General features: G+C 44.5%; 2 protein-coding genes across 2 annotated transcripts in view; both read left to right on the forward strand.

Annotated features, from left to right (window-relative positions):
* The window catches only part of KIF15 (kinesin family member 15), a gene marked incomplete at both ends in the record, with an annotated part of 36235 nt that extends 28283 nt beyond the window's left edge, over positions 1–7952 (forward strand). The window contains 8 exons of the mRNA XM_082326643.1: positions 782–886; positions 1176–1340; positions 1777–1883; positions 4501–4573; positions 5164–5201; positions 6855–7020; positions 7436–7567; positions 7869–7952. Of these exons, the coding sequence (XP_082182769.1) occupies positions 782–886; positions 1176–1340; positions 1777–1883; positions 4501–4573; positions 5164–5201; positions 6855–7020; positions 7436–7567; positions 7869–7952 (870 nt within the window). The remainder of the gene's footprint in view (positions 1–781; positions 887–1175; positions 1341–1776; positions 1884–4500; positions 4574–5163; positions 5202–6854; positions 7021–7435; positions 7568–7868) is intronic.
* Positions 7953–9599: 1647 nt separating this feature from the next.
* Positions 9600–21030, forward strand: TMEM42 (transmembrane protein 42; the record flags this gene model as incomplete). The annotated part of the gene is made up of 3 exons (XM_082313469.1): positions 9600–9710; positions 14453–14599; positions 15451–21030. 3 exons carry the CDS (start codon positions 9600–9602, stop codon positions 15592–15594), a joined length of 402 nt encoding a protein of 133 aa, XP_082169595.1. The 3' UTR covers positions 15595–21030.
* Between the last annotated feature and the right edge of the window lie 388 nt (positions 21031–21418).

A 21418-nucleotide genomic window follows, 5' to 3' on the forward strand; every position in this document is an offset into this window, starting at 1 on the left:
AATACTTTGGAACTGGTGTTTAGAGATCATGAAAATGTTTACTCTGAAAGCAGAGTAAAATTATCAGTACCTATACTAACAGAGCAACCTGAGGTTATAAGCAGTGTAACCCTAGGGAGCTACTTTTCCTCTGTTTAACACTTATCCACAAACTATATCATTATGTAGTGGAGATGACTGTTGAGCTCTATAAATTATGCAGTCTGAGAGTGATTTGGAGCTTTTGCAGACTAAATAGCTATGTTAAGCCTTTGTCCAAATTTTAGCTCTAGTTGTCACAACTGTCATAGGGCTAAGTAATATATTTGTGCTGGCAAAAACTCTTAAGAAGGATAAGTTATTTTAGAATGAAGACTGCTTTTGTCATGTTAGCACATTCTCTTTGAGGAAACTGATTAAATCTATACTAGTAAAATCTTTGTATCAAATCATGTTTTGCCCAGTAATGTTTGCCAACAAAGTGCTTTTCTGTGCTAGCAAGCCCTTTGAAAGGTAGATTGTGTTAGCAAAAAAATCAAATACCAACAATAAGAACAAAATTCAGATTAACTACACAGTATACAGTATATAGTGTATACATGCTTTCAAAAAATGCTTGTTACATGCAACTATTGAATGATTAACATTGGGTAATATAGAAAACAGTTATGAAAGTGAAGTCTAAGGTATCCTAAAATAACTTGTGTACTTAAGCTTGCTCAAAATAGTCATCTGGCTGCTGTTTTCTTTAATGTTTTGTGTGTATTATGAGCTAATTTAATTCTAATTGGGTTTCTAATAGTTGGACAGAATGACAGAAGAACTGGAGAAGAGGAAGAATGAATATGAACTAAAAATGAAGCAAATAGATTGCTTTGTGGACTCATCTTCAGTAACATTTCCCCAGGTATGGCATTTGTGAGAAAAACGTTTTCATTTTAATGACTGTTAAAACTCATTGAAAAGGACCAATAAACTTTACAGCATGGCTTCAGGCTGGGACCAGAAATGACAATGTATCGAGACTGGTCAAATCCCATTCACCTTGTTTGCAACTTAAATGTATTATTGATGATTTGTCTGCCACGAATTTATTAACATATGTCTCCAATTAAGCATTAAAACATGTAACCAATACACAGGGGAAACAGTTCTTTACTAATAGTTTGTGGGTTTTGTTTCTCTTAATTTGCCAGTGTCCAAAAACTCCCCCTAATTTTGATGTGAATTTGGCAAAGCTATTGGAAACTCACGAGCAAGAAATAGCTGATCGGAGGGCTTCTGCAATAAATCTGGAGCACCTTGTACATGAACTGAATGAAGAACGAAGAGCTAAAAATGATGAAATTCTAAGGCTGAAGGTACTGTAAATTAATCTCTACAGGCAACTTGTAAGGTTAAAAAAAGACAGAATACAGAGTTCAGATTTTTAATGTCTGTCTATTAAAGCAGGAAGGCAGTTCTTGGTCTTCTCTTTACCTAGGCTGGTAACAAATGGTGACAACTTGCTTGAGATGTCCATACATCTCATTTTCCCAAGGACTGAGTTGTTTCCTGTTCATGAATATCAAATGGTAACAGCATTTGTGCTGATGAAACTGTTCTGACTTATTCTAAAACAAGTTTCTAATGAAACTGTAAATGGAAGGGTGATGTAGATCTTTGCCAGAGAACTGTGCTTGTTTCCTGAGAAATAGTTTTGTCTTCTATTTTACTCAAAAACATGTTCAACTGGAAATGAAAACAAGAATTGCAACTTGGTCTTCAAATAAAATGTTTCCAATTTCACTTGCTTAGGAACAATTAAATGAGTTGGAGAACTTGCGTCTGGAAATGCAGATATTGGTGGAGAACAACAGGAATTTACAGAGCCTTGTAGAAGCTCAGAGACTAAGCAAGAACAGGTAAAGTAAAATAAAAAGAAAAACCTGTCTTGAAGCAATTAAGTAAGATAAATTTACAGTTTTATTTGAAATACAATCTTACACATTGTTTGTATAATTAGAGATTGACTCAGCCTTTTCTATGAAAATTGTTTACTGGCTTGTAAACTTTATTGCCTTTAAATCACAAATTCTGAAATACAGCAAAGTTTTAGAAAGGAAATGGAAATAGAATGTAAAATAACTACGTGCATAGCCATTGCTGTATATTATATATTGCCATATTACTCGTGCAGTTATGGATTCAGTAGATAGGAAACGTCCAAATGAATTCAACACAAGTTTTAACATTGACACAAATAGAACCAGTTCTCCACCTCATGTTTTTGAGGGTAAGGAATGAACTTCCTCTGAAAAGATGGTACGCTGCTGTGTACCTCAGATTGGAGATATCCTGAGGTTTGGCTCGAACTGTAATCTGTACAGCTTAGTTTAGGACAGAAAATATTTTGGTTTGTGGCTTACCTTTTTTGGTTTTCCTCTGTTTTCAATTTTGTAAAGAATTAAATAATCTGCTGGTTTACATCTTGTGAAAAGAAATCTTAACTGGCAGCAAATAATCCTGTTGTATTTATCTAATGACAATTCATTTTTAAGGGGCAATTTAGTAAACAGTAACTTAATGCTAGGTAGGAGTTTAATCTTTTTTTGCCTATTAAATGTATCAAAAATATTTTCCAGAACTTCTATCTCTATTGAATGAAGTATCACTGTTGTCAGTTTACAGAACTGGCTTTTTTGCAAGATAAGTATTTAATGTAAAAGAACACTATTAAACTTGCAAAATTAAGTATTCTAATTAGAAGATGCTGTAACTGCAGGTGTCTGTGCAACTCCAATTTGTCCTTGCATGATATGTATTACACAGTAATCTTCAATTATTAAGGGATTCATTTGTGGAAAATATTCTGTGCACAAGGGCCTACTAGGTGGACAGATCAGGTGGGGTACTGAATGATGATGTTGTCTCCAGGGCCTTCTGCTTTGTTTGCAACAGACATTTGAAAAGCGGGTTGTGAATTGAAATGGCAATCACGGAAAAACAAGAAGGGGTTACCTTGCCATGGAAAACTGGATTCTGTGGCTTTCTTTTTTGCACAGTTTATGGAGTAGGTTACTTGGACCCAGTTTTTCACAGAAAAGCATTGCTTTTATGGTCCTCATTTGCTGGATTCCCAACGTGGGACCTTGGGATATAATTTGGATAAGCATTAACAATTCCCAGCTGCTGTTAGTTGATAGGAGTTGTGAATTGAATAGACCAAAGGCTAATAGTATATTGCATGCTCTCTGGAAAATCAGGTTTAGATATCTCAGGTGGGGATATTCACAGCAGACACATGCCTCGTACATTATGGGAGCAGCTGATAGCAGCAGCAGGTAGTCATTATCTTTGTGGCCCAGTGTTAGAGAGCGAGATGATTTGATCATTGGTGTCACATGTGACAAAGTAATGAGATGTGAGTATCTTGGACTGCGTTGGAGGATGGTTGAGAATACAAAATGAGACCAAGTGCCTGCTCTCTTTTGGTATTTAGTGTTAGGACAGGGAAGAGCAAGCTGCACAGGAAAGGTCAGCATTCACCTCTGTAATGCTAAGCTGAAGCAGGCTCAGTTCACTGCTTTGGAGCTGGTACAGGCTGACCAGTACTGGAATTTGAAAGGCTCAAGCATAATCAATGATTCTAAACTTGAAGGTTTTAAAGTTCATGTAAGTATCTACTGAGAATAAGTAAACAAAGTGTTAGAGTTGTCCAACCGTTTATAAGCTGGATGAATTTGGGTGGATTTTGGAAGTGGGTGGTATCAAAATTTAACAAGGAAAATAAATTATTTTTATTTTAGTTCTCAGAAGTTGTTAGACTTTTTAAGCTGGCATTTAATTAACACTAACAAAAAAACACCCACACATACACACACTCTCTGACTGAGGCTGTTTATACCAGATATGAAAAATAAATCGCCCTAGCTAGGTATGTTGATAAAGATTTTAAGTTACTGAAGATAGCGATCTTTTATAATTGCATCAAATTACAATAACTGTTAATCAATGAAGTTCTTCCCTTACGGCACACTACAAAAATGAAGTGGTCCCAATGGTGTGTTGGTTTGAAGGTTATTTTAGTTGTATAACAATTAGTTTTGCTAACAAAATAAAAACTTTCCAAGTCTTCTGAATAGAAAAATCTTTTACCTTCTTAACTTTGGCAAGACCACTGAGCAAAGGTCTTGTAGGAAGGAGTTGCCTTCTCCGTCTATATGCACATGAACATCATGAACTAATAAAACATTTACCTCAATCCTGAAGCTGTCTAACATACAGTTGCATAGTTACTACATTTTTAATTGTTTTCATTAAAATATTAGTTTCTCTATACTCTAACAAAGGAAGATGTCATGTTCTTGGAATGTAAAACTTTAAGACCTTTCAGAGCTGTTTCATGAGGTTCAGTATGCTGGGTATGAACACGTGCCAAGACAACTACACACATTTACTGGTTTAATCTGGATAAGATGGTGTTTTTACAACTGGTTTACTCTGTTTGTGAGAAACTTTCCTCATTCTTGGATTTCCTAGTGATCAGAAACATCCTGATGTTCAGTACCTCAAAAAGAAAGAGGAGGAGATTGCTGAAGAACGACTGGCCAAGGTATATTACCCTTTTCATGTAGCAGTCAGTTGCTGATTCCCTGCTATGAAATATTAACGTGTTTTCTCCTATTTCATGGCAGTGAAACAAACGCTAATTTCTAGTGCATTCTAACAGATACGGAGCCTGATACTTACCTCGTAAGGTTTCTGTCCTGGTCTGAACTGGGTGTCAGATTGCACAATAAGCAAAACCAGATTCAGATCACTAAATCTGACTCAGCTCCACAGAGCTGGAAAGCGAAGATTGTGTCACTTGCTGTGTCAGGGCTCTGCCAAAGGGAATTTCATGTCGCAGCAGAGGTTGCCACGGATCTCCCAGACAGAAGAATCCCCTGTCAGAGCTCTGCTGCGCATGAATGGGCAGAGATATTGCTGTGGGTCATTTGTGCTGGCATGAAATTGGAAATACATGCACATAGCAGAGAGATTAACTCATAGTGAATGTTAGAGATGTGAGTTACTGGGCAGTAGGATGATTTTGGTACGATCTGGAATGAGATACTTTGCATCAGTTAAGTGACAAATAATTTTGCATATATAGGTATATTAAACATTTATGAATGTAACAAGTATTTTGAACTCTTACAGAATAAAGCAGTGGAGGAGATGCTGAAAATCAAAGCAGAGTAAGTTTTAATATTGTTCATTGAACTGGAGACTTGTATTAAACTCATTAATACCAAAAAGGTATATTTAAGCAATAGGAGTCCAAGATCTGAAACTGTAGTTTGGAAATGTTGTTTACAGTTCTGCAAGACACATTGAGTTCTTACTCTTTCTCATCAGTAGGTGGTAGTAGCACCTATTACTATATTTTCTAAAAGGGTAGCATTATATCAGGAAAATACTCTGAAATAGGTGGAACCATAGAAAAACTTAAATCGGAAGGGACATTCTTAATTGTTTAAAATTATCTATGTTTTGAATTCTTTTATATGCAGTGAATTCTGAGCACATTCCTTTTCAAAGTAAATTTGAAATACTGTTCATTTCTTTATTAATATCATAAATATTTTATAATTTTAAACTTAATCTATTTTTTGCCTTTTTTATGCTATCTGTTTTATTTTTGGCACTTCAGCTTGAACAAGGAAAATTGTTTATTGTTAGAGGATTCCTGGATTGTGTTTGCACTATTGTGCAAGTAGTCCTTGAAATTCAAGTGTGTTGCACCTTGGAAGGATAGTAGTCAAGAAATAAAATACCGAATTAGTAGGTGAATATTAGTTTGAAAATATTGCACCTGTTATTCTTTTCCTAATCTGTATTGCTTCAGGGACTCATAGTGGCTGAATCTCCTAATATTTGAATTATTTATATGTAATGGAATGCTTTCTATGTAAGTAACTTCTTTTAAGGATGAAGATAGTTTTTATGAACACGGTCATTTCAAAAGTAATTTATACTAAGTTTTCCAGGAACTTCAGTCTTGATTAGGGGTTATTTTGCTATTCAATGCATTGGTTTTTCATACCTGTCTGGTCTCTGAAATACACTTCATAACAGTGCTACAATGTCGCATAGAAACAAATAATGTACAAAGAGGAAAAAGATTCTTTTGGCATCAAGAAAATGTCTTGACAAATGCAGCAAATGAATACTGTTTTCATAGAGTAGGTCTTAAACACCAGGCTTCAGTGAAACAAAACTGATGACAAAAATATTTTAATTTATGCAATAGCTGAATAGACATGCAAAATTACTAAAGTTTACATAATCAGTAGACAGGCTGCTAAGTTTGATGGCATGGTTTAATATGCTGTGAGCCTGACAGAATTAAAACATTTTCAGCAGACAAGACATCTGTCCAAAGTGGTGGTCCTTCTGTTACCAGGCCAAACAAGTTCAGACCACCATCCCTGAGCTGTTCAGAGATATTTCTGAGCAACAAGGCTATTGGGGTAAAGCCACATACAAACAAGCGATTTAGCGGAAACGTGAAGAGCAGCAGGGTTCATCTGGCCTTAGATGAGTTCTTAGTGTTCTTGTAGGTAAAGCTTCTGTTTTCTTTCATGAGCGGACTTGTATGGAAACAGCATGCTTCCCAAAAAGAAGAGCAACTCCAAAGCACCGACTAGTTAAGAGATTGTATCAAACTCGAGAGCTGTGAAGCAGAATGTAATTTTTCCTTCTGTTAGCACTGAGTTCTAGGGAAAATAAATTGTCTTAAAAGGATGTTTTTAGAATAGTCTGCCTACATGTCCAAGGATGACTTACTAATTCAGTTGTACGCCATTTATGTTGTTTGTTAATATTATATGGTGGTTTTATATTGGCAGATTAGAAGACACCAAAAATACCCTCAAAATCAAAGAGAATACTTGTCTTGAAATGACTCTGGAGATGGAACGAACAAGAGCTTTGGAGCTGAAAGCATTTCATGAAAAAGAAGAAATTAGATCAAAACTGGAGGAAACGTACGAAGAGAGAGACAGAATTGAAAAGGTTCTATGTGTATAATTTTTTTGCTGTCTTTACGTAGAATCTTGTTCAGCAGAGGTAAAGCTGTTGCTAATTGGACAATATTCTGAATTAATTAGCAATCAAAGACTGCTCTGAAAATATTTTGTCTTACAGTTTAGTTACATTTGTAACGCTGTTTCCTGCACTAGTGGAACTCTGGGTACAGAAATAACTTGCAATTCGTAATACAGATCAAATGGTGCTTTTGCCCTTTAGAGGGATCCAATGTAGTACCTAAGTAAGACAAATACGTATTTCCTGAATGAACCAACTCTTGCATCACATGTTACAACAAACTTAAATGTTAGTATGTTAATAGTTTTAAAGAAGCTATTTCTTCTGAAAAAAGAAGGAGGGGTTACAGTTAAGAGGTACACAATGTATTTATTAATTACAGGAAATGGACTTGCTGAGGAAGCAAGTTGACTCTCTTGCTGAGGAGAACGGGAAATTACTTGGTCATCAAAACCTAAACCAGAAGATTCAGTATCTTGTGAAACTCAAGAAAGATTACACTAAACTTACTGAGGTAAGTTGCAGAGTAGAAGACAGATGAAGTAATGGCCTGACATGGAAGAGAGCTAAGCTTTGAGAGTGAAAACTAAAATTCTTGCTCTTCTGTTGGAGAGTAATAGATACCTCTGATTTTATACAGTTGTGTAGGTCATGGCTGGCCTGTCTCCTCACAGGCCCCAGGCAAGAATCATCCCATTTTACTTCCTCAGGTACACAGCGTATAAAACATTTCAAGTGTAGATACTGCTTATCTAGAAATATGAAAGAAGTGAGTATAATTTCCTTAATGTACCCACGTGTTTTCTGTTTTACAGGAGACTGAAAAACTACGAGTTGAAAATGCTTTTTTGAAAGAATCAAAAAAATGTGACATATGTAGACATCATGATCAGCTATAATGACACAAAATTGCAGAGCCATATTTTTAAAGTGTACAGAATAAGCAAAAGCCAGTTGTCAAACTTGACTTTTGCTGTGGTCCTGGAATAATTGAGTATTTTAGTTCATGGATTTTTTTGCTGGTAGTAACTTTTCGTGAAGAATTTTACTCCAGCTAAGTGGGCAGCTTTCAATGACATATTAACATCTCCCTATAATTTTTCAAAAACTGGTTTCGTATAGGTGCTGGAAGATACTTCCTTGAAATTTTTGTACCTTGCCAGGGAAAAGCTTTCTCACTGGGAACACACCTGGATTTTTCTTGCCTTTTGTGCTTTTATTCAGGCTCCTCCCTCTTCTGAAATGCTACATTTCCCACCAGAGCCGCATTTTAAAAAGCAGTTTCTTTGTGATTTTTTTTTTTTTTTAGCTAAACATAGGGTGTTTTTACTGGGTCAAAATTAATTTGTCAAATTTATTAACTATTAATACTTATGGGTTGCTTAAAAGTAATTTTCATAGAAGTTTGTTCAATAAAGCACAAATGTGAATTTAGTAATAGACTTGTAAATAGTATTATAAATATCTTTTGGCTTTGTATTCTTTTCTATTTGAAATTAAAATGCTTTTTAAACATTTTCCCCAGTATAAACATACAGCAGACTTCTATATTAGCATTGTAGGAAATCCTTTTGAAGTATTTTGCAACCATTTTCTTATCAAACAAAAATTAGAAATTATAAGAAACAAGATCTGAAAATATGCAGAACCTTTTAGGAGTACAGCATAAGTTCATTTAATCGCACTTAAGATTTATTGCAAATAACTGAAACTTTTTATTAGTGGAACATAAGATGTTGATTTGTATACCAATATTAAACACTTGTGTGTTTAGCTTTTTTTTTTACTGTCAGTAATACCATCATTCTATTTTCGGCTACTTTGTACCATACTACCTTTGCCCACAAGCGATGGGGCAAAAGGGAACGCAGGGAAAGATGTGTCTCAAGTAAAGGGCAGGGTACCTAGCGAGTTTCTGCAGTATTTGGCTGAGGGGAGGAAGAATTTCCCCCAGCTTACCTATGAATTTCCAAGTTGCCCAATCCTGCAGATTTGTTTCCACTTGAACTGTGATGTAGCGTATAGAAGTAAAAACCTGACCTTAAACTGGGGAGGGTTTTTTTTCTGTAGACAAATAATAATAGCGATCAGAAGCAACTAACGCCCCTTACTAGCAGCCTAGAGGGGTTTGTCTTGGACCACAAAGCTGTAGTCTCCTGCGGGCTTTATTTGTTATTGCCGTGTTGTAGGCTTACAAATGTTCCTCAGCACCCGTCTGTCGGGTGTGACTGTTGGCGGACCGCTCCGTGCAGGCAGGGGTTTCTGCTCATCCCTGCACGCCGCTTTCTCCTCAGCCTTTCTCTGTGCCGCATGTCTACGTTGTCGTTTTGGGGTTTGGTTTTGTTTTGTTTTAAATAAAACCTTTGTATATCACCGAATATTGCACACATGCAATTTTCTTTCCCCTTCTCCCCCTTTCAGCAGCCGCGGCAGCTCCCCGGCGCCCCAGCCCCAGCGCGGCCGCCCCTCTCCTGCCCGCCCGGCCCTGCGCAGGGGCGGGGCGCGGCCCGGAAGGCGGCGGGCTCGGAGGGGCGGCGGGGCCCGGCATGCCGGCGGGCGGCGGGGCGGCGGCCGTGGCCGCGGGGCTGCTGGGGGCGGCGGCGGCCGCCGCGGCGAAGCTGGCGCTGGGGCCGGGCGGGGAGGCGGCCGGAGGCTGGGTAAGCAAGGAGGGAGCCTTGGGCGGGGACGCGGCTTCCGTGAGGTAGCGCGCGCGCGCGCTGCCTGCGGCCCCGCGGCGGGCGTTATTCGGGCGTTAGGGCTTCGCTGCGTACTGCGCCTGTCGCGGGGAGGAAGGGCGCTGGGTCTTCCTCATGCCCGTCCCGGGGGTGCCCTGCGCTTTCCTTCAGAGGGATCTGCTGGGAAACTGGGGAGGGCTCGGAGAGCCGGGCCGTGACTCACTCCTGAGGGAGCCTGGCCTTGTAGCTGCTGGAGGGGTGACTAAGGCGGTGTGGTAGTGTAAACACGGCAAGCAGACTGGAGCAAGTCTACTGGTATGTAACAGAGAAGAAACCAAGCGTGGTATGGGAACGCCTGAAACCAAACCAGACCCACCTCTGAAAACCCATTTGTTGTGCTTTTACATCAGTTTTGCTTTCAAAGCAGGATGTTAGTGCGCTTGAGTATCACACGCTTGTTCTCAGCCCTCCGCTTCGCGAATAACGTTGCCCTTCTCCCTCTCTTCTACTTCTGTTCGCTCATGCAAAGAGCGGAGAGGTGGAGCAGTTGATTTCCACGGGGCTGCTCAGCCGATGGGCTCACCCGGTGAGCTCTCCTTGGGCGTTTGTTAGGGACGATCTTTATCTCGGTTGTGTTTCTCAAACCTCCTTGTGCTTAAGGTTACGTGGGACTGCTGGCCTTTCGCCTCCAGCACGCGGTGTCCTTACCTGCAGAGGTGAACAGGCAGCGTGAATGGGGAGATGCTGAGGTAGACAGCATACGCGTAGCATAAAAACACGCGGGGGAGACCCATTTAGGCCAAGAGCAGGGGTTGTTATTTGTATGGCAAATGTGCATATGGACTTGAAATCCAAAGGAGAACCCACAAGAGAAGCTAGATCTCAAAAAACCCTAGCCTTGCCTCAGGACAAAAGAAAATCAATGTTTGTGTGATTATTAGAGATAGTTAAAAAAGAAAAAACTCCATACTCAGTAATCCTGTTCGCCCTTTCCAATATATCAGAAAGGAGGGCAGGAAGGAGAATCAAAAATTTTAAATCCTGATACTGTTCTTGATCCCCCCCCAAAATGTTGTGCTGTGCACTGACAGAAAAGCAGAGCGTGGAATTACTGAAAATGTTGGCAGCATCTTTTCTGAGTATTTTTCTCCTTTGAAATTTATAGAAATATTGCCTATTTGTTTGTTGTTTTTTTTTAAGGTGCTATGACAAAGTGTTGTGTCATTGAGGTGAAGTGTCAAGGGAGGTGATCCTTCTCCTCTACTCAGCACTGGTGAGGCCACACCAGGAGCACCATGTCCAGTGCTGGGCACCCCAGTACGAAAAGGAGGTGGAGTTACTGGGCAGAGTCCAGCAAAGGGTCACGAAGGCCATGAAGGGACCAGAGCATCTCTCCTATGAGGGGAGGCTGAGAGAGCTGGGACAGTTCAGCCTCGGGGGGATCTCATCAATGTGTGTAAATACCTGAAGGGAGAGTGCAAAGAGGACGGAGCCAGGCTCTTTCCAGTGGTGCCCAGTGACAGGACCAGAGGCGATGGGCACAAACTGAAACACGGGAGGTTCCCTCTGAACATCAGGAAACACTTTTTCACTGTGAGGGTGGCCGAGCACTGGCACAGGTTGCCCAGAAAGGTGGTGGAGTCTCCATCCCTGGAGGTACTCAGAAACCGTCTAGACATGGTCCTGGGCAAACCACTGGTTGGACCAGGTGATCTCCAGAGGTCATTTCCAACCTCAACCATGCTGTGATTGTGTTTCTTTTTTCTAGACAAATTGGTTCCTTCAGTTACTTCTTTCAGGTCCATTCTAGGTGATAATTGTGAACTAAATTAATCAGTTTAGCTGTAAAACTAAGTGAGTTTTAAGTAAATGCCATAATCTTCCTAGTAGCTTACATTGCGCAGGACCATAGACACCTAAGTGTTTCAGAGAGCTCACTGTTTGAATCCTGCATGCTTGCTACAAAAGCGTTTCTGCAGAGCAGCCAGAAGGTGACAGAAATTCAAGGAGTTTTGTGTTTGAGGAAGAACTACAGAAATCTGAAAATAAGAGAGCAGCCATCACTTGTGCAGTGTGGAAAGCAGCCGCAAATGCTAAAAGTGCATTGACGCTTCTAGGAGGTTATGACATAGGGTAGCAGGATACGCGATGGCCGCACAAAGATGGATTTCCCGGCCAGACGGATGTGTTGTGATGGCCCAGCCTGAGAGCGGCCTGACCAGGAGGGGTTGTTTCACTTGGAACAAAAGTTTCCCTTTACTTTCCCCTCTCCCCTGCCAAACTTCATGTAAAATTACTTGTGCCACTTCAGGGGTGATTCTGGATTATCTGAAATGTACACTGAAATTAATCTCCTCTTAGAAAAGCAATCAGAACAGTAATCCTTGACTCACTGGGCTGGCTCAGCTGAGCCCTTGGCAAGGAAGGAATTTATACCTCCCTCCTTCCTTGTGGGGAACACCTGGGGATGTTCCTGTCTCTCTGCCTGCGTGCCGTTGCAACACCCACTCCTCTGCCCAGGACACAGAGGGACTCCATATCTCCCTGGAAAACCTTCCTGCTGGACATATGCCGCCTCCAGAGCACATTGCAGCTGATTTCCCTGGCTTTGCAATAGAAGAAGATCAGAAGATGAACCCATGGGTTCAGGGTCGCTTTTGAAGATAGCATAGCTGCTGTGATGGTGGGAACCAGCTTTGCTCCACCACGGATAGACTCACAGACTAATTCAAGTCAGGCAGGACCACCGAAGATCTGTAGTCCAACCCCTGCTCTGCAACAGGTTGCTCATGACCTTTTCCAGTCAAGTTTTTAATATCTTCAAGGTTGGAGAGCCTGTGACTTCTGTTCCAGTGTTTGATCACCTTTGTTTTTACTTGTATCAGATCAACACTTCACTTGTTCTAATCTTTACTTGCTGCCTCTTGTCATATCCCAACACACCTTGGAGAAGAGCCTAGGCTCCATCCTCTCTACACCTCAGGCAGGTCGTTAAAGACAGTAACAAGATCTCTTTTTCTTAAGGCCCTTCTTCTTAGCAGCGTACCTCAGTAGGCTCTTTCTGGTCCAGAAGTAATATACTGAATTTAGATGAAACGTAGAGAATTGTTTTCCCCTCTCGTGTCTTTACTCCCAAGTCTGCCAGCCCACTAGATGTGGATGTGGATGTAACATAACTGCCCTGAGCAAGGTAAAATTGCCGGGTCACACAGGCAGAGGGTGAAGCCGGGAGGTAAACCTCATCCCACAGTGAGCTGTAACACGGCAGGAGGTTTCTTCTTTAGAAGGCCAGTAGCAGCTGGGTATGGTTGTCCCTCTTATCCCTCTCTGCAGAGTTTGCTGTGGCAGTGGTGGGAAAGCAAAGTGCTTCACTGGTGGGAATTGTTTTGGATCATTTACCGTAGCCCTGATAAAGTTGGAGACCTTTGCCACAAGCGGGGCAAAACGAGGCTGAACACCTGAACCGTCCCTCTTTGGGATGGGGTTAGCCGTGGAGAGCTTGCGCCAGCCGCCAACCAGGGATTTGGTTTACGGCCCTTCCCTTTTAGCTTTGTACTTGCTACATCACTTGCCTCAGAAATCCCTGTGGCCTCCCCTAGCTTGCAGTTAATAATTTCTTCTTCCGAGTGGGAGCAGAGCACGGTCGGTGATCCCCATTGATCTGGGCGACTGGCAGGGGGCTGCAGCGCAGCTGTTCCCGCGGGGCAGGTGCCACCTCTTGGCTGTGTTTGTTGGCGGCTTCGTACCTACGTTTCTGTCTCCTTCAAGATGGAGCCCACCGTGGACTGAGAGAGGTGATGGGCCATGAAGGCATGATCACTATCAGCTTAGAAAAAGCCTTGCTTTCCCTTGCCCTTGTGCATTCCCTGAGTGTTTGTGAGAGTCGTTCTGCCTGTGATTTCCTCCCTTGGTGTCATCATGTCAAGTACACGACACCCAGGGGCTAGGGAGATGGCTGCAGCAGCTAAAACTATGGGTGTGGGGGCAGACTGAACGGTGAAGGCTTTTTAGGCAAAACTCTGCCCTTTTTTCAGACTGAGGCTGTTACATATCTTGTCAGGTTGTCTAAGGAGGGAGATCTTTCTTGAGAACCTAATTGTCCTTGAAGGCCCTTGAATTCAGAGGTGGTTTTGTTGCCACTAAACGCTGGAGCAGAGAGCTCTCAGTAAACATGCTCTCCAGCGAGCATGCGAAATAAGGCACGAAGCCCCTCACCTCTCGCTTTCTTCCCAGAGGACCCTGCTCTGCCCTCACGGCAGCAGTAAGGCAGGCCAGGTCATGGGAGGTGCTGAGGACCAGTGGTTTGGGACCACACTGGTCTCAGCCCGAATTCACAACCAACAGGTCCTGGGCCACACACAGCGCCAGCACGTACAGTTTCAGTGTTCCTCTCTGGCAGGGCTGAATTCTACCTTTTTTCCATACGTCTAGCGATGCGTGAAGGGCATTTCACTGGATTGCATGTGCACCACATCAAGAGCTTGAGAGCTTTCTGGAGTTTGGCTTCTGGCATGGCAGCTGCTGTACGCTGTCCTGGTACTTACCAGCTTGTGACCTGAGCCTGGACTCACAGCAGGATGTGCCAGGGTCACGTTCCATCCAGGGCTGTTTCCTCATTTCTGTTTCCTTCTGCAATTTAATATGTTCATCTTCATGTAATACCAATAGTGAGGGTGAATGAGCGGTCAGTGAGAAAACATGGGGGTTTCCCTTTTGTCCTACAGCTGACTGTGCTGCTTCGCATCGGCTGTGTTGGCTTGGTGTTGGCGTGCAATGCGGTGATGTGGACGGTCTTTGCAAAAGCCCTGCGACTCTCCTCCTCCTCGGCCTCTGCCTCTGTGACGACGACAGCCTCCAACTTCATCTCTTCGGTGAGTAGATGCCTTCCCCAGGCGCTGAAGCGTGGAAGAGCATAGCGATGTGCAAACGGTCACACTGGATGTGACTGGTCATAGCTCACCTCCCAGCACAACTGGCATCGCTGGCTGCAAAGGGAGAGTTACAGGCAGACATGAAATGATTGTATCGGGCCTCAGCTGTTCTGCGTGTTGGGCTGTAGGGTTTCTCTGGGTGGCAGAGGAGGAAGGGCGCTGCTGCCCAGTGCCCAGTGCAGTGCCTTGCAGCAGCTGTACAGTTTACTGAACTTTTCTAATTGCCAGTGAGAGCTGGAGCTGGGAGCTTTGCTTTGTTTTGCTTTTCCTTTGCAACCCCTCACCTGTGACAAGCCAAAGCCGCCCTAGCTGGGTGTGAAGACGCACTGCCTCTAGTGACCAAAAGAGCATTTTTGACGGGCGTGTTTTTTTCTGCTCGCTTTTCTCAGCAGCTGCCCACCTTGTTTCTCTGCTCCAACAGCTCGCAGCCAGCTCATGGTGGTGTCCAAAACCCAAGTCAGTGGGGCCCCTTCTTTTGTCGACTGGAGTCGCCCAGTCAACTGGACATTTGGCTCCCAAGAGGTGCTGGGAAGGCAGCAAAGTACACGTGCATCTGCCAAAATCCTGTTTTGGGACCGCAATCTGGCTGTGCTTCCAGGCTGGATGGTAGCGTAGGTCGTCACCAGCATCACCCGCAGCAGCCATTTCTCTTGTTGGTCTCAATAGGAGTTTCCTCAAGCAGTTTTTTTGCAGGACCGGCTCTCCCAGCAGAAGTCCCCGCAGCCCTGGCAGCACGGGAGGCTTTGGAGCAGCTTGGCCCAGCAAAGCTTTGTCTCTGTCTTTTTCTTCAGGCCATCCTGGGCAAGCTTCTCTTTGGGGAGACATGGACGCCTCTGTGGTGGGTCGGCCTCGCCGTGACGCTCTGCGGCCTCATGCTGCTGCACACAGCTGCTCCCCGGACGGTGTGGCTCCCAGCGGAGAAGAAAGAGGCATGATGGCTGCCGAAGGGGGTGTGGCACCTTGCCACCCCTCACCCCTTGCTGGCCTGCCTCCGGCCACAGACCTGCTAACCCCTGCTCGCCTGCTGATCTGCCAACTTGCAAAGTCATGCTGGTCACATCTTTCTTGGCAGGTTGGCGGCGGTGTGGTGGCAGTGACAGCCTCGGAGGGAGCTAGTCTGCTTTGAGTCAGTATTTTGGGAATCAGGGCCAGAGGCTTATCAGCCTCTCCTCCTCTTCACACCCTGTGGCTGCGGAGCTTTCCCAGTTCGGGGAAAGCTGAAAGTAAACATGGTGGCTGTGGAAGGTGCCTGTGCATCAGTACTTTTCCATGAGAGGACCTGTCCCAAAATAGAAAAGCAATCATAAGTAGACGCTGAAGGCAGCTGATATTTCTGCTCTGCTGTTCTTGACTTTCCTCTCTGCCTCTTGAAATGGCCCCATGCCTGCCCTAAGCTGTAAGTCTGTGGAGCCTTTAATTAATTTAATTAATTCCTTCAGCTTCCCCTATCAGTCACATACACCTTTTAACTTGCCATTTGTATCTGACGCCTATAATTCCCACTTACCCATTCCTGACATGTTACTCGCTGTAAGATTGCTACTCTTTCCTTTAAACTCTTAAGCAGGATGGGTTTTTGATCACCATTTCTGCTGTGTGTGGGTCAAACTGTAATTTGGGGAGAATACAACAGGCTGTGCGTGAACAGGCAGCCGCTTTCACTGAGAGTGTCCATATTCAACACATCCCCATCCTTCCGCTTAAGTTGGCAATTGCTTTAACATTTGGTAAAATGGAGTTTCTCAAGCAGCATTTTTTGTTGCAACACCTCAGGATGATGCTGATTTCCATTCGTGTGATGTAATCAACCAGATCGCTGGTACCCACACATGAGCTAAATTTTGGGTCAGTGATTACTTAGTGCTCAGGATGAGATGCCTGTTGACACGGTGCCTGTGTCAGAAAACATAATTTCTAAGGTATTGACTTCTTTCCCGTGCCCACACATCTTGTTTTACTTGGAAATGTTTTAGTTGCAGTCCTAATCAAGAAACGTAATGATGCCTATAAGTGTATGCGTCATGCTGGTGATATCACTTGTTTGCTCTGGGCTTGCCAGGTTGTCTCCGTCTCCTTGTTACCACAGAAAGTGAGTCACAGTTGTGGCATGTGCAGCAAACCTAATAACACATTTCTGCAAACCTCCATATCAGAACCTGTCAGGTTTGTCATGACTGGCAGATCTGTGCCATGTCTGGCAGGAGCGTAAAAATAGACTTGCGGGTGGAAATGCCGCTGGAGTGGGGTTTGTGCCTTTTCCTTCTTCATATCGGAAAGACGAAAAGTCAGTGTCCCCCAGAAGAGGCCAGGAGCTGTTTGCTTCAAGTCCCCTGCTTCAAAAGAGTCTTAACTCATCACATCAGGCAGCTGTGTCCCAAGAGGGACAAGGCCTTTACCCTCAGCGGGTTCATAAGTCTTCCCCTCCAGAGAGAGGTGGGGAAGAGGGCAGAGCGCTCCGAGTGCCTTTGCTCCTTACTGACATGGGTCTTTGCACCTGGGGAGCGCTTTGGGTAGCAGCACGGATAGAAAGAGTGAGACACGTCCGGCCACCTGGGAAGCTGGGGCTTGACGCGGCGACCCAGCATCCCTCATAGGCCTGTGGAGATGACAACCAGGAACTATGTATTTCTAAATACATAAGTCTCCTTAGACCTTCGTACGTGATGGAGAAACAATGAAGGCTGCAAGCCTGATTTGTTTGCCCTTGTTATTAAGTCTCAGCCAGCTGCAAGCCATCGCCGCCTTGGCGCAAACAGCAGAAGGACCAGACTCTCTCCTCTCTGGTTAATTTGGCTGTTGCCCCCCCCAAGAAACCTTTTGGAAAGTTTTTTAACATGGACTGTCTCAAAACTGGCATTTCTTTATTACAGTTATTGTTGGAGGTCAAGGTCTAAGAGATGTTTGTACAGCTGCAGAAAGTGTGGGCCGCATTTTACTTGATGATGCTCACTTTTAAGGTGCAAGAACATAAACTACGGCTGTAAATTCGCTATTGTAAATATTTGAAGGTGGGAACAGAAACAAGTTTTCCTCCAGTTCCTGCAGGAGGAAAAGATTACTGAGCAGGGTGCATTTTTCAGCAGAATCCCTCTCCTCTGTGTACACAGGGTTTGGCCCACGTCTGCCGGTGTTGCTTGTCAGCGTGGGGCCAGGGCTGCAAGGAAGGCTGCAATCGCCGTACGGCAAAGCAGTGCTCTTCTGGTAAACGGTTCATTCGTGGTCACCCAAAATGCGGCTGGAAGTGATCTCAAAAAGGGGTGCCGGCATTTCCAAATTAAAACACTGTCCAAAGCTCAGTGTCTGAAATTTAATATTTACGGATATTTTAGACCACACACACAAAAAAAAGTGATGTGAGACTAACGAACGAGCTGTGTTTGAAGAGTGAGCGGTTCAAATGCGGTAGACTTTGTAAGGTGGCTGAAGATCATGGCCAACCGTAAGACCTTGGTTTACCAGGACAGAAGGTGGGTTATCCTTATGCGGGAATGTGCTGTTGCCAGCTGGGGTTAAACCACATCAGGGAACTACAGTAGTGCGCTTGCGTGGAGTTTTTGCACACATGAGCCAAGGTGTTTCTAGAGAAGAGTCTTGGATACACATTTCTGCTCAAATTGCAGTGAAATACACTTTTGTTTGCACGTCTCCCAGGCGCTGGCTGTAACGAGCCTTTCCGGCACCTTCCCCTCATTCTCAAACACAGCCCTAATTTTTCAGCATCTTGTTCATCAGATTTTCCTCAAGCAGGAAATGCTTTAAACAGTAGAAGAAGCGGGTGCATGATTAATAGCAAGACTCACAATGTTACTCATGAAGATTGAAGTAAGTATTCTTGAATTAATGGTGGGAAGCGTTTTGAAAAATCTGTTGTATAAACAAGGTCCAAGGGTATTTTATTCTAAGGTAAACAATACCTTGTATACCTTTACAGGGAACAAAGTCAAATAAAGTTATAGCTGCAGTTGAACCTGAAAGCGTAGTTTGATTGATTAGATGAGGAACTATACATAAAACCTGAGAAATGTCCCTGTGGCTCCCAAGGAGCCACTGAAATTGGGAAGGTTTGTACAACATCTCGGTCACAGCATATGTTAAAATAACTTGAAGGACAGTATGTTTGCCCGGGTGGTAAGTAGTAGAGGTAGATGCGATAAATAAGATCAGTAGATTGTTCTGTTGAGTTTGGTATACTTAAAATTTCCAAGGAATTTGATTCAGTGCCCTGTGTTGACCCTCCAGAGACCTTAAATATTGATCACATTGCAAGGGTGTCACGCACACACTTAATTCCACCAACATACTGCAAGCAGTGGGGTGTTTTCGAAGAAAGAAGTCATGGTGACTCAGTGTGCCAGAAGAGCGGTGCTATGGCTCTGTCCTCGGCTGTCACAGAAAAACCATGAAGTTATGAATAAACGTGTACTAATCCTGACATGTTCGTGGTGCCAGGCGCTCTGCTCGCCTTCTGCAGAAGAGCAGCAGCAAGCCTTCATTTTGGGGGTTCGAGAGCTGCGGAGGGGAGTCGCGCAGGGTGGGCACTTGTCCGCAGCAAACCGCGCAGCGCCTGCAGGTGGCTTGGTCTCCGAGAAAAATCTGGGGTGAGCTCAAGTCAGTGGTAAAAGCCTTCCCAGGAGAGACAGGAGTTTGCCTCTAAAAATCAAGTGTGGGGGGTGTTGCGCCACATCACTTCTTAAAGGAAAGGATTGCAAGGAGACAAGATTTCTGAAAATGTGGCCCTGAGGAAGAAACAAAGTATTTTAGACTGTAAAGCAACACCTTCTAGCTTCAGGTGGAACATGGTTGTTGGGCTAGGTGTTGCAGTGCCCTTTCTAAGGCAAGTCTGTTTCTAGATACTTTAACACCCAAAAAAAGGTCAGCAACTCGCCTGTAAAATCTGAAATGGGGTCCTGGGCCACGGGCAGGGTGGGATGGGAGGACCCGGGAGTCAGGCAGGGGCAGTCATTCCCGGTGGTGCCCTCAGCACCCTGACGTAGTCAATGGCTGCACCTGGGGTGTTATTTCCAGCGCTGGACCCCCCCAGTTCAAGAGGTGTGTTGGGAAACGGGTCTGGCAGAAGGATACCAAAACAGCAGAGGCCTACGAGGAGAGGCTGAGGGATGTGGGCTTGTTGGAGATGATAGGGAAGCTCAGGCCGACCTGATAGCAGCTGGCACATGCTTGGAGAGGAGTTAGAGAGGCAACGGAGCCAAGCTCCGCTCCATGGAAATGGCCAGAACAAGAAGAGGCAACAGGCACAGGTTGTGTCTTCAGAGTTTCAAGCTGGCCATCAGTGAAAAAAATGTCACCAGGAGGTTAGCTGCCCAGAGAGGTGGCAGAGTGTCCACCTGTGGAGGTTTTTGAGGCTCAGCTAGACAAGACCTCAACTGACCCGATCTGGTGTTGGTGACCATCACATCTGGGCAGGAGGTTGGACTTTCTGTGACCTATGGATGGATTTCATGGGCAACACCATCTATAACTAAACCTGATTCGCCCTTTTGCCTCCAAGTTTGGCAGCTCCCATTAAATGCTACTGTGCCACAGAAAGGAGGTTCCTCCTTGAGACGCCGTACAGACCTAGGCCACCAGAGGCTTGTTGGCTAACCACGGAAACCATAACAGACACTTGCGTATGCATTCATAGCCTGAAAACAAATGCACTGTTATCAAAGGAGAAGGACCCCACCATACTCAGCTGCTGATAACGAAGTGCTTTGTGCACTTGAACCTTTGCTGGTTGAGGAGACAGCCTGCGGTGTGCAAAGCTAGCGGTGGCTCCCAGGGCAGGGCAACGCTGACCAGCTGCAGCAGCCCAGCGTGGGGTGACCAAAGCACCGGGAAGCCCGGACCGTGCAGTGCTCCATCCCGTAGCTGCGTGCAGCACTGCAGTAACCCGTGTCCAGTAGCAGCACTGGACGTACACAGAACACTTTTTGCCCTGCTGAGCAACCAGCCACCCACTCTGTTCATGCTCCAAGGAAACTTTTTGGTTTCTGACTGTTTAATAACCCTCTTTTAGTTGTTTCAATTTTTCTTCGGGGTTTAAGGAAAAGTGGCTGTGAATGGCTGTACTCATTGCCAAGACTTCTTAAGCAGCTCCCGGGGCTACTGCACGCCCTTGGAGTCCCGAGGGATTGCTGGTGCTGAGTTAATGCCCGGGGAGCTCCTGGGTTGGGCCTCCCACTCACGTTTTGCTGGGGGGAGATGAGGCACACCTCACTCACCCCTGCACGGGTCTTGCACGGCAGAGGCTCCACTGCGACAATGGAAATAGGTGGGAGGGGAGGACTGGAAAGAGTGATAGTAAGCAGGGTGTGGCAGATGGTACCACTGCTTTTTGGAGGCACGTACATTTTGAACCCGTTGCTCAATATCGCTTGGCTCAGAGGCCGCTACGGGCTGGGGTTTCATCCTGCCTGTAGGAGTTGGGGCTGGGGCTCGGCCACGCGAGCAGCTCGCCTCCTCCCCTGACAAAAGTGGAGCCTCTTTGTTTTTGCAGCAAGAGATAAGAGTCAAACAACTCTGCTTGGCACCGTGACCTGCTCTCGGTGCACGTGCACGGTCTGAACATCAGGCAGGGCTTCGAACCTAATTGCTTTCAGTAAGTTAAGGCAACACTTAGGGAGAAAGGAGCGGTGCCCCAGGGAAGGATGAGGCATTACAAATACCACGTTTCCTGCTGCCAACCACTGTTGCCTCATCCAGAGAGGAGATGTTTTGAATGATGCGTTCCCTTCAGGACACTCTTGAGTTAGGCAG

The sequence above is a fragment of the Platalea leucorodia genome, assembly GCF_965183815.1.
Source record: "Platalea leucorodia genome assembly, chromosome: 1".
NCBI lineage: Eukaryota > Metazoa > Chordata > Aves > Pelecaniformes > Threskiornithidae > Platalea > Platalea leucorodia.